Here is a 15,103-nt window from a genome sequence, read left to right as displayed (position 1 = left end):
TACCCATGAAATGTAGTTGCTCTGATTTTCTACACCTTCAGTTGTACATCCCTAAGTAATTGCTCTTTGTGACATTGCCACTTTGATATGACCTAGGATATTACTGCCCAAGGAGAACAGAATTTGCAGAGCAGCACCCCTGCCCACCTGGGACATTCAGTGAAAATCTAGGAGCCACTGACATTGGCACATGTTTGCCCTGTCCACCAGGGATGTTCTGTTCAAGACTTGGATTGAGAAGACCAGAGGGATTCTGTGCACCTGGCTGGTTTTGCCCAGCAGGTTCAACCTCAGATAAACCTGTCTACTCCATAGAGATTGAAGGTAAAGGTCTACTTTTAGGTATGCAAAATATCCCTATAAAATTATAAAGGACAGACATTAATTTCAGGTTCATTTGCATAACATTAGATTATTTGCTTGGAGTTATTTTAACCCTTTCATTTTAAGGCAGTAAACTGGTGAAAAAGTAAGGTATGTAAAAGACTTTTCTTTTATCTATCTCTAATAGGAACCACGGTATCATCTAATCTTTCTAGTTACAGTCGGATGTGCCCACCAGGAACATTTTGTCCCCAAGGTTCATCTTATCCAATTCCTTGTACTCCAGGTATTACTGTCTATCTCTGTCCTGATGCTGTCACTTCTATTGTTACCTTACCTTGTTTTATGTTGTGATGCTTTCTTCTTTCGTATTCAAAATAGTCATATCACATATTAAACATGATTATACTCTTGAATAACATTCCAGGTAAATACTGTGCATCTCCAGAGCTGGATTGCGAGTCTGGTTCCTGTGATCCTGGATTTTATTGTTCAGGGGGTTCCTCTCTTCCGAATCCCAGAGGTGAGGAAATGGGTGACATCTGCCCCCCTGGACATTTCTGTGTTAAAGGAAGTCCCTCACCATCCCCGTGCCCACCAGGTAAGAGATAAATACTGCATAACAAGGAAAACTTTTGCAGTCACCACTATTAAAGCAAATAAAAAGCATGAAGTTTCTAAAATATATCACAATTTTGTTCATATATAATTTCAGACAGTTTATGAAATAACTACCTAACTACCTGCTGTAGCGTTCAGTGGGTGTAAAACCAGGTGTCACCAAACTAGTTTGATTCTGGGATACGCCACTGGTTTTTACCTATTACCACCATGCATTACTTATCCTTGACATGATTTAAATCCTGTATTTTTTATGTTATTACACTCTTAACTATATTGCTTTTGGAGTCAATCTGTACATATATTAAGATGACATAATCCAGTACTGATCCGTAGTGACATGCCAACCCATATTATATTCCAGCGCTATATTCATTATTCTAGTACCGTATATACTCGTGTATAAGCCGAGTTTTTCAGCGCAAAAAATGTGCTGAAAAACATCCCCCTGGATTATACACGAGTCTATTAAAAAAAATAAACTTGTATGCTCACCCAATGCTCCACGCGGCTCCCCGATGTTCCTGATGCCGGCGCGGGTCGTCTTCTTTCTTCCCCGCAGCTCCTCTTCTTTCTTCTGTCTTCTGTCTTCTGTCATGGACGCGGCGATGTTATCTTCCTGGCCGGCGGTGCATACTATGACGTCAGCAGCAGCCGCATCATAGTATGCGCCTGCTGGAAGAAAACATGGCCGTGTCAGAAGAAAGAAGACAGAAGAAAGAAGAGGAGCCGCGGGGAAGAAAGAAGATGGTATGCGCCGTCATCGGGGACATCGGGGAGCTGCGCCGACATTGGTGGGTGTGTATATAAGTTTGTTTTTTTTTTAAGCGCTGGGGGGGGCAGGATAATACTAGGTGGCTGGCTGTATACTACTGGGGGCTGGCAGGCTGTATACTACATGGGGGCACGCTATCTGTATACTACATGGGGCTGGCTGGCTATATACTACTGGGGGCAGGCTGGCTGTATACTACATGGGGGCTTGCTGGTTGTATACTACAGGAGGCAGGCTGGGCTGGCTGTATACTACTGGGGGCTGGCTGGCTGTATACTACATGGGGCTGGCTGGCTGTATACTACATGTAAAATTAGGGGTCTCGGCTTATAATCGGGTCAGCTTATACTCAAGTATATACGGTAATTGAGTTACTGTGTACATACACTCACCGGCCACTTTATTAGGTACACCATGCTAGTAACGGGTTGGACCCCCTTTTGCCTTCAGAACTGCCTCAATTCTTCGTGGCATAGATTCAACAAGGTGATGGAAGCATTCCTCAGAGATTTTGGTCCATATTGACATGATGGCATCACACAGTTGCCGCAGATTTGTCGGCTGAACATCCATGATGCGAATCTCCCGTTCCACCACATCCCAAAGATGCTCTATTGGATTGAGATCTGGTGACTGTGGAGGCCATTTGAGTACAGTGACCTCATTTTCATGTTCAAGAAACCAGTCTGAGATGATTCCAGCTTTATGACATGGCGCATTATCCTGGTGAAAGTAGCCATCAGATGTTGGGTACATTGTGGTCATAAAGGGATGGACATGGTCAGCAACAATACTCAGGTAAGCTGTGGCGTTGCAACGATGTTCAATTGGTACCAAGGGGCCCAAAGAGTGCCAAGAAAATATTCCCCACACCATGACACCACCACCACCAGCCTGAAGCGTTGATACAAGGCAGGATGGATCCATGCTTTCATGTTGTTGACACCAAATTCTGACCCTACCATCCAAATGTCGCAGCAGAAATCGAAACTCATCAGACCAGCCAATGTTTTTCCAATCTTCTACTGTCCAATTTGGATGAGCTTGTGCAAATTGTAGCCTCAGTTTCCTGTTCTTAGCTGAAAGGAGTGGCACCCGGTGTGGTCTTCTGCTGCTGTAGCCCATCTGCCTCAAAGTTCGACGTACTGTGCGTTCAGAGATACTCTTCTGCCTACCTTGGTTGTAACGGGTGGCGATTTGAGTCACGGTTGCCTTTCTATCAGCTCGAACCAGTCTGCCCATTCTCCTCTGACCTCTGGCATCAACAAGGCATTTCCGCCCACAGAACTGCCGCTCACTGGATGTTTTTTCTTTTTCGGACCATTCTAAACCAACACCATGCCACGTTCAAATGCACTCAAATCACCTTTCTTCCCCATACTGATGCTCGGTTTGAACTGCAGGAGATTGTCTTGACCATGTCTACATGCCTAAATGCACTGAGTTGCCGCCATGTGATTGGCTAATTTGAAATTAAGTGTTAACGAGCAGTTGGACAGGTGTACCTAATAAAGTGGCCGGTGAGTGTATATTATCATATAAAAACTTATATTTTTACAGGACCTTCTTGTACCATCATATAATATAAGGAGTCTGGAAAAGACCTAGAAATTAATTTATTGTACCCTGGGGACGCAACTTTTTTTTCTTCTCTTTTTCTTTATTTGGTTTAATTTCTTTATTTTCTAGGTTTAGACATTTTTATGTCTTGTTTATTTTTTGTTTATGTTTTACCAGTGTCTTCTTTGTGATCTCCTTTAACAATCATAGCCTTCATTGTATCCCATCTCTAATGGCCTATACACACAGGTACCTTTTTGCCTGTTCCTGGTGCTCGATCTCCTGATGACTGCTTGCTGTGCACAGCTGGATATTTCTGCTCTCACTGGGGCGGAGTAGTGCCTGATGCTGAATGCATTGCTGGTTGGTACTGTCCCCAAGGTACAATTCATCCTCATAATTCAGGTAACAATAATATCATCTGCTAAGGGATAATGTAATGTTTTCTGAAAAAAAAAGTTTGTCCCATTTTTTTCTTGTTCTGTAACTCTGCCTGCATCATGACTGTCTGTAGGCAGCTCAAATCTTCCTTGGATCATTAATTTACATATTAATAAAAAGATATGTAGACACTTTATAATTTCCATTTAGTTGATACTAGTTTTTAAAACTATGCTTCAAATACAAGATTGTTATGATGATGAATAGAACATAACCATGTCATTTGCCTTACAGAAAATATTTGTCCTATTGGTCATTACTGTCCTCCTAAAAGCTCTGAGCCCCAGCCTTGTCCCAAAGGCCAATTTATGGATAAGACAGGTCAGAGTAATTGTGAGGTCTGCCATGCAGGAAAGTAAGCACTTTTAGTATCTTCTTGAATGTGAGACGCAATGGCCTTATGCTCCTGGCCTTCTTTCTTTTTCCGCCTTTAAACTGTTCAGATGTGCCTTGAGAGATTTGCCATTTTTATACATCTGAAGTCTTTAGTGATTTCGGGACTTTTTGAAAAGTCGCAAAAAAAAATAAAAACTTTCCTCCAACAGCAAGTATGGATTTGCAACTTATTTGCAAGTTTTTTACAAAAAGTAGCAACTTTGAACTAGCATTTTGAATCAGGTGATAGCTCAGAGAACACTGCATAAAAGCAGACAGTGGCAAACTTTGGAGGGAGGATGATTTAGGCACAAAAAGAATCACAAAAGTGCACACACAACACAAAAAATTAATAGCAAAAACAAAGGTGCATGTGCGCTGGAGGGATTTCCCAGACTGAACCTTGTATCACTGTACTGAACAAAGCATGTCATTTCATTCCAGTAATACAGAGTGTTTCTTTTCTCTGAACTTGCTCATAAGCAATTGACCTAAGACTTCTGCTTGCTAAAGCACTAATAGGTGAATTTGACCCTGTTCACAGGTTTTGTGGCCCCTTAACACCAGCAGAAATAACCCAGGAGAACATTTCAGGAATCTATTATATACCCAAAGAATGTCCAGTGGGTTATTTTTGTGTTGAAGGAACCAAATATGGTCGACAGCACCCTTGTCCTACTGGAACATTCAGCAATCAAACAGGGCTAATGTCCATGGAGGAATGTTCCCCTTGCTCTGGAGGCTGGTTCTGTGCACGACCAGGTATTGTGACTGTAAATGTGTTAGAAGCCAATATCTAGGAGAGATAATCCACCACCAGATATTTATAGCATCAACATCCTCCACTTTTCATATTAAGAACACATGTATGTGCAACACCCCTGACAATGTATAGGCAAGGGGGTAGTTGTGAATAGGGGGTTTTCCCTGTCAGGAACCATCAGGTGAGCCTGCACAACTCACCCAGAGGATAATGCAGGGAGAGCTTACAGCTGTAGCCTCTGCCTGGAAAGGCAATAGTTAAATGGGTGTAAGTTGTTATGCAGTTAGTTGGCTGTATTGTAAACTGGAGTGTGATTGGAGAGGTGCTACCAGGGGGAGTATAAAACCCCTGTGCAGGGGGAGCACATGGTCTTAGCTGTCTGTCAGCAGTCTGACCTCATGATCCTTCATAGTCTGTCTTATCCTAAGGAGAGAGAGATTGTATGCAGCATACCTTCAGTGATGCCAAAGAGACCAATCCCTGGAACTGAATCCGGAGACTCTAACCCAGAGCTGCAGATTTTACAGTTTGGGCACAACTCCATCTAAATTCTCCCAGCCTACATCTACTACCAGGCTGGTGCACCATTCCTGTGGACCACTCTCCACGACCCCTACAGTACCAGAATCCAAATCTGCTGTTTGACCGTTATGGCCCGTTGCCTGCTACCTGTTTTTTAATAAAGAACCGTGAGTTGATTTGCACAACATTGCCTCCATCTGATCCCTGAATACGGCTCTCTACCACCACGGGCTCCCCATCCATTACCCAGGGACCTATCTTATAGACACTTAGGGGTTGCCCCAGGGAGAAACAACCACTTCAGCCTCCTTTTTTTTTGCACTCACCACCTACTGAAGACCTGCCAGGCTATAGGACTGCACTCTGGTCCCCATACCAAGCACCGTGACAACATCGTGCCCAAGCCCGCATCAGCCAGCCACTTTGGTATTCTGGGCCCCCGGCTGCCCCCATGCCCCAAGAAAAGGCTAGGCCCTGTTGGGGGATGTTGCACATGTTCACATATATTGCCATATAGGGGGTTCAGGAGAGAAAGATACAAGATCTAATTTTAATGGACAGCATATACATATTAAAAGATAATAAAAGAAAACTGCAGAGACCATGTTATTCCAGCATTAAGACTAGTCATGTACTAGATTAGAAGGATTCTCCACATGGCCTGGATATGGGAAAGTATCTTACAGTGGTTTGTTTTTAAAGGTCTGTCATCCCCTTCAGAAAAGTGCTTACCCGGATATTACTGCACAATGAATGCTTATCTACCAAATCCTGTGGATGGTGTCACTGGGGACCTGTGTCCTGCAGGTCACTACTGTCCTCTTGGGAGTAGAAGTCCTCTGCCTTGTCCTTCCGGCACCTTTCAACCATCCTTAGGGATGTATTCGCTTGACTCTTGTTTGCCTTGTCCTGCTGGAAAGTTCTGCAGAGGAGAAGCTTTATCAAATTTTTCAGGTTGGTGCGTTTTGTGAACCTATTAAATCGTAACAGTGTTTGGGACGAAGGTGCAATAAATTGATTCCTTTACTTATTAGGTAATTGTTCTGCTGGATATTACTGTATGCTCGGAGCTACCAATGAAGCGCCTGACGATGGTATCACAGGATCTTACTGCACCAAAGGTTTCTCCTGTCCTCCTGGAGTATCAAGTCCTTTACCCTGCATGGATGGTGCGTCTCTAATAAATTGTGAATAATATATATAGTAATTTAATTCTAATATATAGCGATCATTTGTCTTTTTATGTATAAAGGATTTTATCAAGACCTGGAGAGACAATCCAGCTGCAAAATCTGCCCTTCAGGATTTTATTGCAATGCATCAGACATTGGTGGAGTTTTCATTCCCCAGCCATGTCCTGCTGGCTACATCTGCCCAAGAGGGAGTCGGTCCGGAGCAGAACAGAGATGCCCACGTGGCACCTACGGTTCAAGCAGACAACTAGCAGTTGAAGGTTTTTACTATTATTGTATATAGATATGTACTGAAAAATATATAACTTGCACAATAAATTGTCTTTTTTAATCTACAGGAGAGTGCAGGTCTTGTCCATCAGGTTATTACTGTGCAGATGAGGGTCTTACAGAACCCTCTGGCCGTTGTCTGCCTGGTTACTGGTGCATTGGGAGGGCAGAAACTTCAAACCCAACAGATGGTGTGACGGGCACTGTATGTCCAGCAGGAAAGTTCTGCCACAATGGAGATATATCAGGTATATCTGTGTATATCTTCTAACTTTTAAATTAAATTGTAAAACATCTTAGTTGTATACAGTGTTAGAACCTGTTGGAGTTCTGTGATACATTAGTTGCAATTACATGTTCTTGTTTTGTATTTCTGCAATTGTCATATTGGCAAAACTGAAAAAAATGGATCCTTGTGATTGAGGCTTTTGAATATAGTTGTTTTCACCTGTCCCTGCTTCCGTTTACAGGTGATTGTGATGCTGGATTCATCTGTGATGTTCAGTCCACCCGTTCTGACCAGACTATATGTCCTCCCGGATACTACTGCCCAGAAGGTACCCAATCTCCTATTCCATGTGACAGTGGGACCTATGCTCCATTCCTTGGCAACAAGGCTCCTGGTGACTGCCGGCCATGTCCTTCTGGACACTTCTGCAATGGCAAGTTTCTGAAATAAACAGTATAAAATATGAACATTGTCAACTGAATGTAACATAAATAATTGAAAAGCACTACACCATCATCTGATGGAAACTATTTTACATTCTTCTATTAACATTTTCTCAGTGATAATAAGTTATCATAAAATGCCAATGCCTTACAGTAGTAGTTTTGTGTTCTAGAGTGTGGGGAGACTGGTCGCTATTAGATGTAGCCATCATTTGAGTCTTTTGTAAGGGCAATGGTTTAAGAATGTAGGGTCAGAAACCAGCCTTTAGTAGTGTTAGCAGAGAAATTGCTTATTATGTGAGCGTAAATTATTCTAATTCATCTGACATGAACGAGATGCAACATCCCCCACCGGGCCTAGCCCTTTTCGTGGCAGGAGGAAGCCGGGCCCTGAATTCCTGAGTGGCTGGCTAGCACGGCCTAGCGCTCATCGGTGGTCACAGTGCCCGGTATCAGGCAACAGAGGCCTCGTCCACAACCTCGCAGGTCTCGAGTACTTGGATGGTACAAGAAAATGGAGAGAGAAGCTGAAGGTGTAGGTTTTTCCCTGGGGCAGCCCCGATGTGTAGATAGGGATCCCTGGTGTTGGTGAGGGGGGCGCCCTTGATGTAGACAACCTGGCAGAGGGATCACTAACAGTTGGCAAAGCATATAAGTTACAGTTCTTTATTTGGGAACCGGAAATGGCCACAACTTCAGCAACTGGGTACAGATGGTTGGATCTGGTTCCTCAGGAAGATTCTCACAGCCTAGCAAGGTGGCTTCAGGCTGTTGATAGATAATCGGCTGCTTCAGCAGCAAGGTAGGGCAGACCCGTAAGGGTGGAGGTCTGCTTGGGACTTAGAGTTCTTTCAGGCCGTGTGAGGGCAGCATACCACCTGCTTTCGTCAGGGAATTCTCCAGGACTGACCTCTGTAGCAAAAAGTACCAAAGACTTCCCGAACTTTACACCAACCTGGGGTTTTATAAACTTTTGAGGTGAGAAGCTCATTATCCAACTAGCTTTCCCCTGGCATTTCAACTGTTATAGCACAGCTCACTGGTCAACAATATTAGTATTCCTTCACAGGCAGAGGATTATCCACTGCATTATCATTATCCAGCACTTGAGACCCCCAGTGAGTTGATCAGGCTCACTGAGAAACTCTATGGCATGGAGAGGGATTTAGTTCCACACCTGAGTTAACACTTGCATTGACAGGGGTGTTGTAGAAATATTAGATTAAACTGGTGGTAGGTTGCAAAGGCAAGACCAACATATTTTTATGTAGTGAAGCCACAGGGTTTTGATCTATAAATTCAAGAATCAGAATAAATAAGATTAGAAACAGACATCAGTCCATCAAGTCCAAACTATTTTTTTTATTATTATTATACTGTGTTGATCCAGAGGAAGGCAAAAAAAACCTTTGCAAGGCTGATACCAATTTTCTCACAGCTGAGAAAATTCCTTCCAGGTCCCTAATATGGCAGCCAGAATAATTTCCTGGATCAACAGACACTACTTACAGAAATTTATTCTGTAATTTATCTATTCTTATACGATATGATATTATTGCTCTCCAGAAAGGCATCCAGTCCCCTTTTGAACATATTGTACCAATTGTGACAGGTAATTGTCATTTGCTAATGGCAAAAACCTTCTGCTTTTGTAGGCCCTGCAGGTTTCTACCCCTCAGCCTATATCAGGGTTGTTAAAGTCCCCATGATAAGTACTTCACCGCTTTTTGACTTATCAGCAGTTCTTTGGGTATGTTGAGATATCTTACATTCAAGAACATGTTTATTACTTTATAGGAACTGGGAAAACAGTATGGGAAGGTCTCTGCTCGCCAGGATTTTACTGCCCTCCCGGTCAGATCTCCCCCCGGCCATCTGCTTATCGCTGTCCAAGTGGGTTTTATTGTCCAGCAGGCTCTACAGCACCAGCACCTTGTGAAAGTGGAAGCTACCAGTCACTTGAAGGAAGAGAGTCCTGCAACACCTGTCCTACAGGATTTTATTGCGGTTCTGGCAATGACAGTGAGTTTTTTGTTTCTTAATTTTTGTGATGTTCCTTGCATGTTTTATCATTGACATACTGTATTTACATAATATTAGAATATTTTATTGTGATTTGTTGTAGATGGCTCAAGGGTTAGGATGTCATGTCTGTAAAGTGCTGCAGAATGTGAATAGCACTGGATACTGAAGTTATTCACTGACCTCATAAAAATTTTGTTTTTAGGCTTAGGAGTATCAATGCCAGCTCTGTGCCCTGTTGGACATTACTGCCCTCCAGGAGCCAGTTTCATCACGGTTTATCCATGTCCTGCTGGAACGTATGGACCCAAGACAGGAGCATCAAGTATATCTGATTGTGAGACCTGCCCAGCCGGTGAGCATGTCTGATTAATGGATCTTGTATTTTAAATTTTGTTAGGGTATTCTGTAAATTGTCATGTGTGCAACAACCAAAACGGAGTGTAGTTTCCTTTGAATGCTTGATATACAAAACCTTTAAAAAGGACGTGTCACCCCCAAAAGACCCCCACCAAACATGCCCCCCATAACCCTGTCCCCATATCCATCTCCGCCCCTTTCCATATATGCAAAATTTATTTTAATTTATGTTGGGAAAGTTGTTCCTAAAAGATCTGACCTCTTACCAAATAAGAGGTTGGATCCTCGTATCCACTGCGCTGGCAGTCTGGTTTATTCATGAGGGGGCCGGCACTCCTCTGTATGGTCTGGCCGACACTCCCCCACCACATACCTCTGAGAACCCGGCAGCATCGCAAATATTGTGCAATCACTGCCGGCTCTCTGGTTCATATATCGATGCCGTGCAATGGTTTCTTCTGGACAACAGCATTTGGTTGGACAACATAGACAGTGGCAGTAGCAGTAGCAAAAATGGGGACAGCACTGGCACCAGCATATAGCAATGAAGAGCAATAGTAGTAACCCTCCCAGGACAATGAACAGCACCGTGAGCCTACGCTATATACAGTCTATAAAACATTGCTGTTGTCCAGAAGAAGTCATTGCACGGCATCAATATGTATGAAGCAGAGAGCCGGCAGTGATTGCGCCATATATGTGATGCTGCCGGCGTTCTCAGAGGGGTGTGGTGGGGGAGTGTCGGCCAAACCATACAGGGGAGTGCCGGCCCCCTCATGAATAAACCCAACTGCCAGAGCAGTGGATATGAATCCGACCTCTTATTTAGTCAGAACTTTTAGGAACTACTTTCCCAACATAAATTAAAATAAATTTAACATGTATGGAAAGGTACTAGGGAGAGGATTATGGGGGGCATGTTTGGCGGGGGTCTTTTGGGGGGTAATAGGTCCTCTCTAAAGTGAATTGATAACGTCAAAACCCTTTTTTTAGCCATGACTTTCTCCACTCATGAGAGGAATGTGCAGGTGATGTTGGTTGAAGCATAAACCCTATCCATATTATTCCTACAGGACAACATTTGGTCATCGATTTGATTAAAAAAAATTGTTGCCAAATTATATGATATGTTGTTTTCCCAGGAATGTATTGCTCATCTGAGGGTCTCAGTAGTCCCACTGGCTACTGCTACGCAGGTTATTACTGCTCTCAGGGGGCCATTAACCCTACACCTATTACACCAAGGGTAAGATAACCTTCAATGAGGTTTCTTCTTTACTGCAGAAACCTGCCATGATCTTTTACCCTTTCAAACCCTTCCTTATACCTATTAGTGGAATACATACCTTCACAAAGGTTGTTTTAAAACCCTGGTGTCCTGGTCTGTTGGGACTAATTTATTCATTTTACCAGAATAGGGCAACATGTTGGTTTTCTTCATTTTGTAGATGATGAAGCAGTTTAATCCACATTAGACAATTGGCCATTGTACAAAGCTGAGTTTAACAACTCGGTCTATGTGTCAGACAGATTTACTGACCCTAAACCAGTACAACTGGCATGTGGCATTTATATGAACTGTATTGGATACAGGACAGTAATTCTGACTGACATACAAAAATTTGTTTGTCTAAATTAAGTACAGGTCTGGCAGGGTTGCACTAAGTCCTACTGACGTCTGAAGTCAAATGCCCCCCTCGCCACCAGACACAAATATATATTTACACATTTTACCTATATACTAACAGTTGAACAGTTAAAGGTCATACTATGTTTTCTATATCTGTATGTGTATACTTTACACATACACTTAAAGTAAAGTCATTTATAGAACAAAGATAGAGATAGAACAAAGCCAAAATCTTGGTCTATGATTGTCTGACAAAATTGTGGTGCCTGTTAAACTAAATGCAGGATGCACCAGATTATTAAAGGCTGTGCCCCATAGTGATGTTTGCCTCACTATAAACAAGTGTGCCCCATTATGTCTAGTTGCCTAGATCAGGAGCTGTAGATTATAAGTAGGCAGGGCCGAGAAGGGGCATTTTGGTGGCCTAAGCCACAGGTAGAGCAGGTCTTCTGCATAAATGGCGGTTTTGTACTGTTTATACCCCACTTAGAAACTGGGCACACTGGGGTTCCCCCGCAGTGTTACAGACAGGTGTTCCTTAGCGATAATCTACAGGAGTGAAAAAAGGGGGCAACTCAGGCAAGTTCCATTCCTGATTGGGAATGGTGTGGAGGAGATCCCGTTCTAACTTGGCCTGTAGGGCCTGAGTAGAGAGCTTTAATCATTCCCGGGAACTGTAGCTCATCCCCAATTTGATCAAGAGCCCAAAGGAATGCCTAGTGCACAAGATTGAAGGCCTTTTCAGCTTCCACTGACAGCAGGAAGAGTGGCTGCGGTTTTGGCCTGGGAGATCAACATCATGGTCTTGTTAGTGTTGTCCTGGGCCTCCCTCCCTCGCAAGAATCCCACCTGGTCCCCGTGTATGACAGAGGACAGCATGACGCCCAACCAATTGGCCAGGAGTTTTGAGTATAGTGTTACATCTACATTAACTAAAGATATAGGGTGACAGTTGGCACACGCCATGTGATCTTTCCCAGGTTTGGGGTATTTTGCAATATTAAAGGAAATATATGACATGGATTTGCAAGCATACTTATGTGCTGGGATGTGGCTCCTGAAACAGCATCCAGTCTTCTTTTTGCTTCAAATAGCATAGTTTTTGAGAAAAACATTGTTTAAAATTCTGCAAATGAACCTCAGGGGCTCCGTCATCTGCTAATTATTCATGCCTCCAGAAACTCCAAATGAAGGTGTGAATAATTAGCAGACAATGGAGCCAGAAGGGGTTTATGTGACATAGACAGGAATCCCTGAGGCTCATTTGCAGAATTTTAAAATGATGTTTTACTCAAAAACTATGCTAGTAGAAGCAGAAAAAAAAGAATGGATCCTATTTAGGAGGTACACCCCAGCATGTAAGTGTTTTTAGTTTATAATCGCTGCATCCATGTGGTAGATTTTCTAGAAATTCTAAGTTTTTTTTTAAAGCATGGATAGAGAATTTTTGATTTACTATACAATAAGTTGTGAGTGCATCTTTCTCTCTTTACTACATCTATTTTTTCTGAATGTAAATGTTTTATTATAAAAGTTTACAAGTCACTGAAACCTTGTTTTAATGGTTTACAGGTGCCTTTTGATTTACATTACCCTCAGAATGATATTTGCCCGGCTGGTCATTATTGCCCCAATGGAACCCGGTCACCAGTTCCCTGTCCCCCAGGGTCATACTCAATGGCTGCCGGCCTTAGTACATTAGAAGAATGCCAACCTTGCCCAGCAGGACATTACTGTGCACAGGCCGGTCTGTCTGATCCTTCTTTGGCATTGCCATGCTCACCTGGGTTAGTGAACTATTTTCTATAATTTTTGTATATTATTAAACCTTGTGTCCTTCTGGGGGACTTAGAAATTTGATTCTAGAAATTGTTTTCTCATTTTGCATGAAAAATCGGAGTTTTCGTTATAAGCATTATTTACTTTTACTTTCTTTAACTGGTCACTAATTTTTCTACAAACTATAAACTGAAACTCTGTAATATATATTATAGAAAAGTGCTTCCTTGTCAACTGTTTTAACCAAAGTCTATTGTATTAGGCCTAAGAGCCTACCTGAAAAAGTGCTATAAGACGTAACCTTTATTTATCGCTCAAAAATATCTAGCAAAAGCACTGATCTTCTTAAAAACACAGCTCCATTCAGCTTGCTGTTCTTCTTTTCAGTTCTCTATATATCAGTGTTCTTGCTTCAGGACTATAGTGTAAATGCACATGACTAAATACTTAGCCTTTGAAACTTAGTTTTACATCAGGACGGGGTCCTATAGTGTAGCTGCACAGGACTAAATACTTCATCTTTTATACCAAGGCCCCTCTCACACAAACACATGTTTCTCCAGCCTTGTATTTCTGTGCAGTATGGATCTGTACATACTTTTGTCACTCTTTTGTCCCTGAATCTGTACTGTATCCATATTATATATTGTGGGCTGGCAACAAAAAATCCACCCCCCACTGGTTCTGGCCTCCATGGATACTGCACGTACTGTATATACAGCAGCATACAGTGCACAACCATATGCAGCACACGTGCAACTCATATTTTAAATGTTCTCATAGACTTCTATGGGGCATATGAAATGGAAATACTGGAGAACATAGGACACGCTCTATATTTTTTTTAAGTCTTGCATATTGTATGGTATGAAGGGCAATATGGACATGTAAATGGATGACCGCACTGCCCATTGAAATTAGTGTGGCCATATGCTACTGGTATAAGAATGGTACGTACTGGTTGTATGCGGTCATTTTCATACGTTTGTGTGAAAGGAGCCTTAGTTTTACCTATTTTATGCCCTTCTTTTCAAGCATTGATGTTATAACCAGCAAAAGTGTATTTTGCTTAATTTTTACATAGTAATTTGACTTTTATTGTATAAATTTTATTGTTTCTTCTTTTATTGTTCAAGTCATATATGTAGCCAACTGTAATTCACTGTATATATTCATAAATTTCTGTTCTAGCAGCTTAGATCACCAATTCTATCAGACCATCATCATTCCCTCTTCTTCTCTGTTATGTATTCAAGTATTAAAGTATTAGGATCCGCTGTCTCAACGTTTAAATTGTAGTTTACAACTTAAGACCCTTAAGAGCAGGAACAATACACAAGACCATTTATTTCTATGAAAGCTGTATTTCATAGTAAGAGCACTAGGTGGCACTGTGACACATGCTCATTATTTCACTGGTTAGTCTGGTATGAGCCCTATGTATACATTAAATCCTATGGATTTACTAGAGATGTTACTACATAAAATTAACCAGGTCATCATATGAACTCTGTAGTAATGTAATGCAAAGTGTTGTGAATTTCTATGAAACTTGTATTTCATAATAATAGCACTAGGTGGCACTGTGACACATGACAATTCTGTCACTGGTTGCTGAACACGATGCATATTTTACATGGACTTATAGAAAAGTTACCACATGAAAATAAGGGCATGCAGTAAATCAGACTGTGAGTGTCTAAGAATACAGAACATGGCTGATAAAGCATCTCCATTATATTTTATGTGGAATATTAGTCATAAAAATCGAATTATCTCTCAGACCAAAGAAAACA

The 15,103-nt window shown here is 42.0% G+C and overlaps 1 protein-coding gene across 1 annotated transcript in view; it reads left to right on the top strand.

The window, feature by feature from the left end:
* LOC140065935 (uncharacterized) overlaps nt 1-15,103 on the top strand; it is a 122,308-nt gene that overhangs the window by 40,720 nt on the left and 66,485 nt on the right. Inside the window, exons 22-36 of the mRNA XM_072113495.1 lie at nt 97-324; nt 512-610; nt 752-925; nt 3,530-3,685; nt 3,956-4,076; nt 4,641-4,858; nt 6,084-6,335; nt 6,416-6,550; nt 6,634-6,834; nt 6,913-7,092; nt 7,315-7,506; nt 9,314-9,538; nt 9,744-9,893; nt 11,041-11,144; nt 13,101-13,315. Of these exons, the coding sequence (XP_071969596.1) occupies nt 97-324; nt 512-610; nt 752-925; nt 3,530-3,685; nt 3,956-4,076; nt 4,641-4,858; nt 6,084-6,335; nt 6,416-6,550; nt 6,634-6,834; nt 6,913-7,092; nt 7,315-7,506; nt 9,314-9,538; nt 9,744-9,893; nt 11,041-11,144; nt 13,101-13,315 (2,650 nt within the window). The remainder of the gene's footprint in view (nt 1-96; nt 325-511; nt 611-751; nt 926-3,529; nt 3,686-3,955; nt 4,077-4,640; nt 4,859-6,083; nt 6,336-6,415; nt 6,551-6,633; nt 6,835-6,912; nt 7,093-7,314; nt 7,507-9,313; nt 9,539-9,743; nt 9,894-11,040; nt 11,145-13,100; nt 13,316-15,103) is intronic.

This window comes from Engystomops pustulosus, chromosome 6 (genome assembly GCF_040894005.1).
Source record: "Engystomops pustulosus chromosome 6, aEngPut4.maternal, whole genome shotgun sequence".
NCBI classification, from domain to species: Eukaryota; Metazoa; Chordata; class Amphibia; order Anura; family Leptodactylidae; genus Engystomops; species Engystomops pustulosus.
The sequence above is the reverse complement of the archived record's forward strand: the minus strand, read 5'-3'. Positions and strand labels throughout refer to the sequence as shown.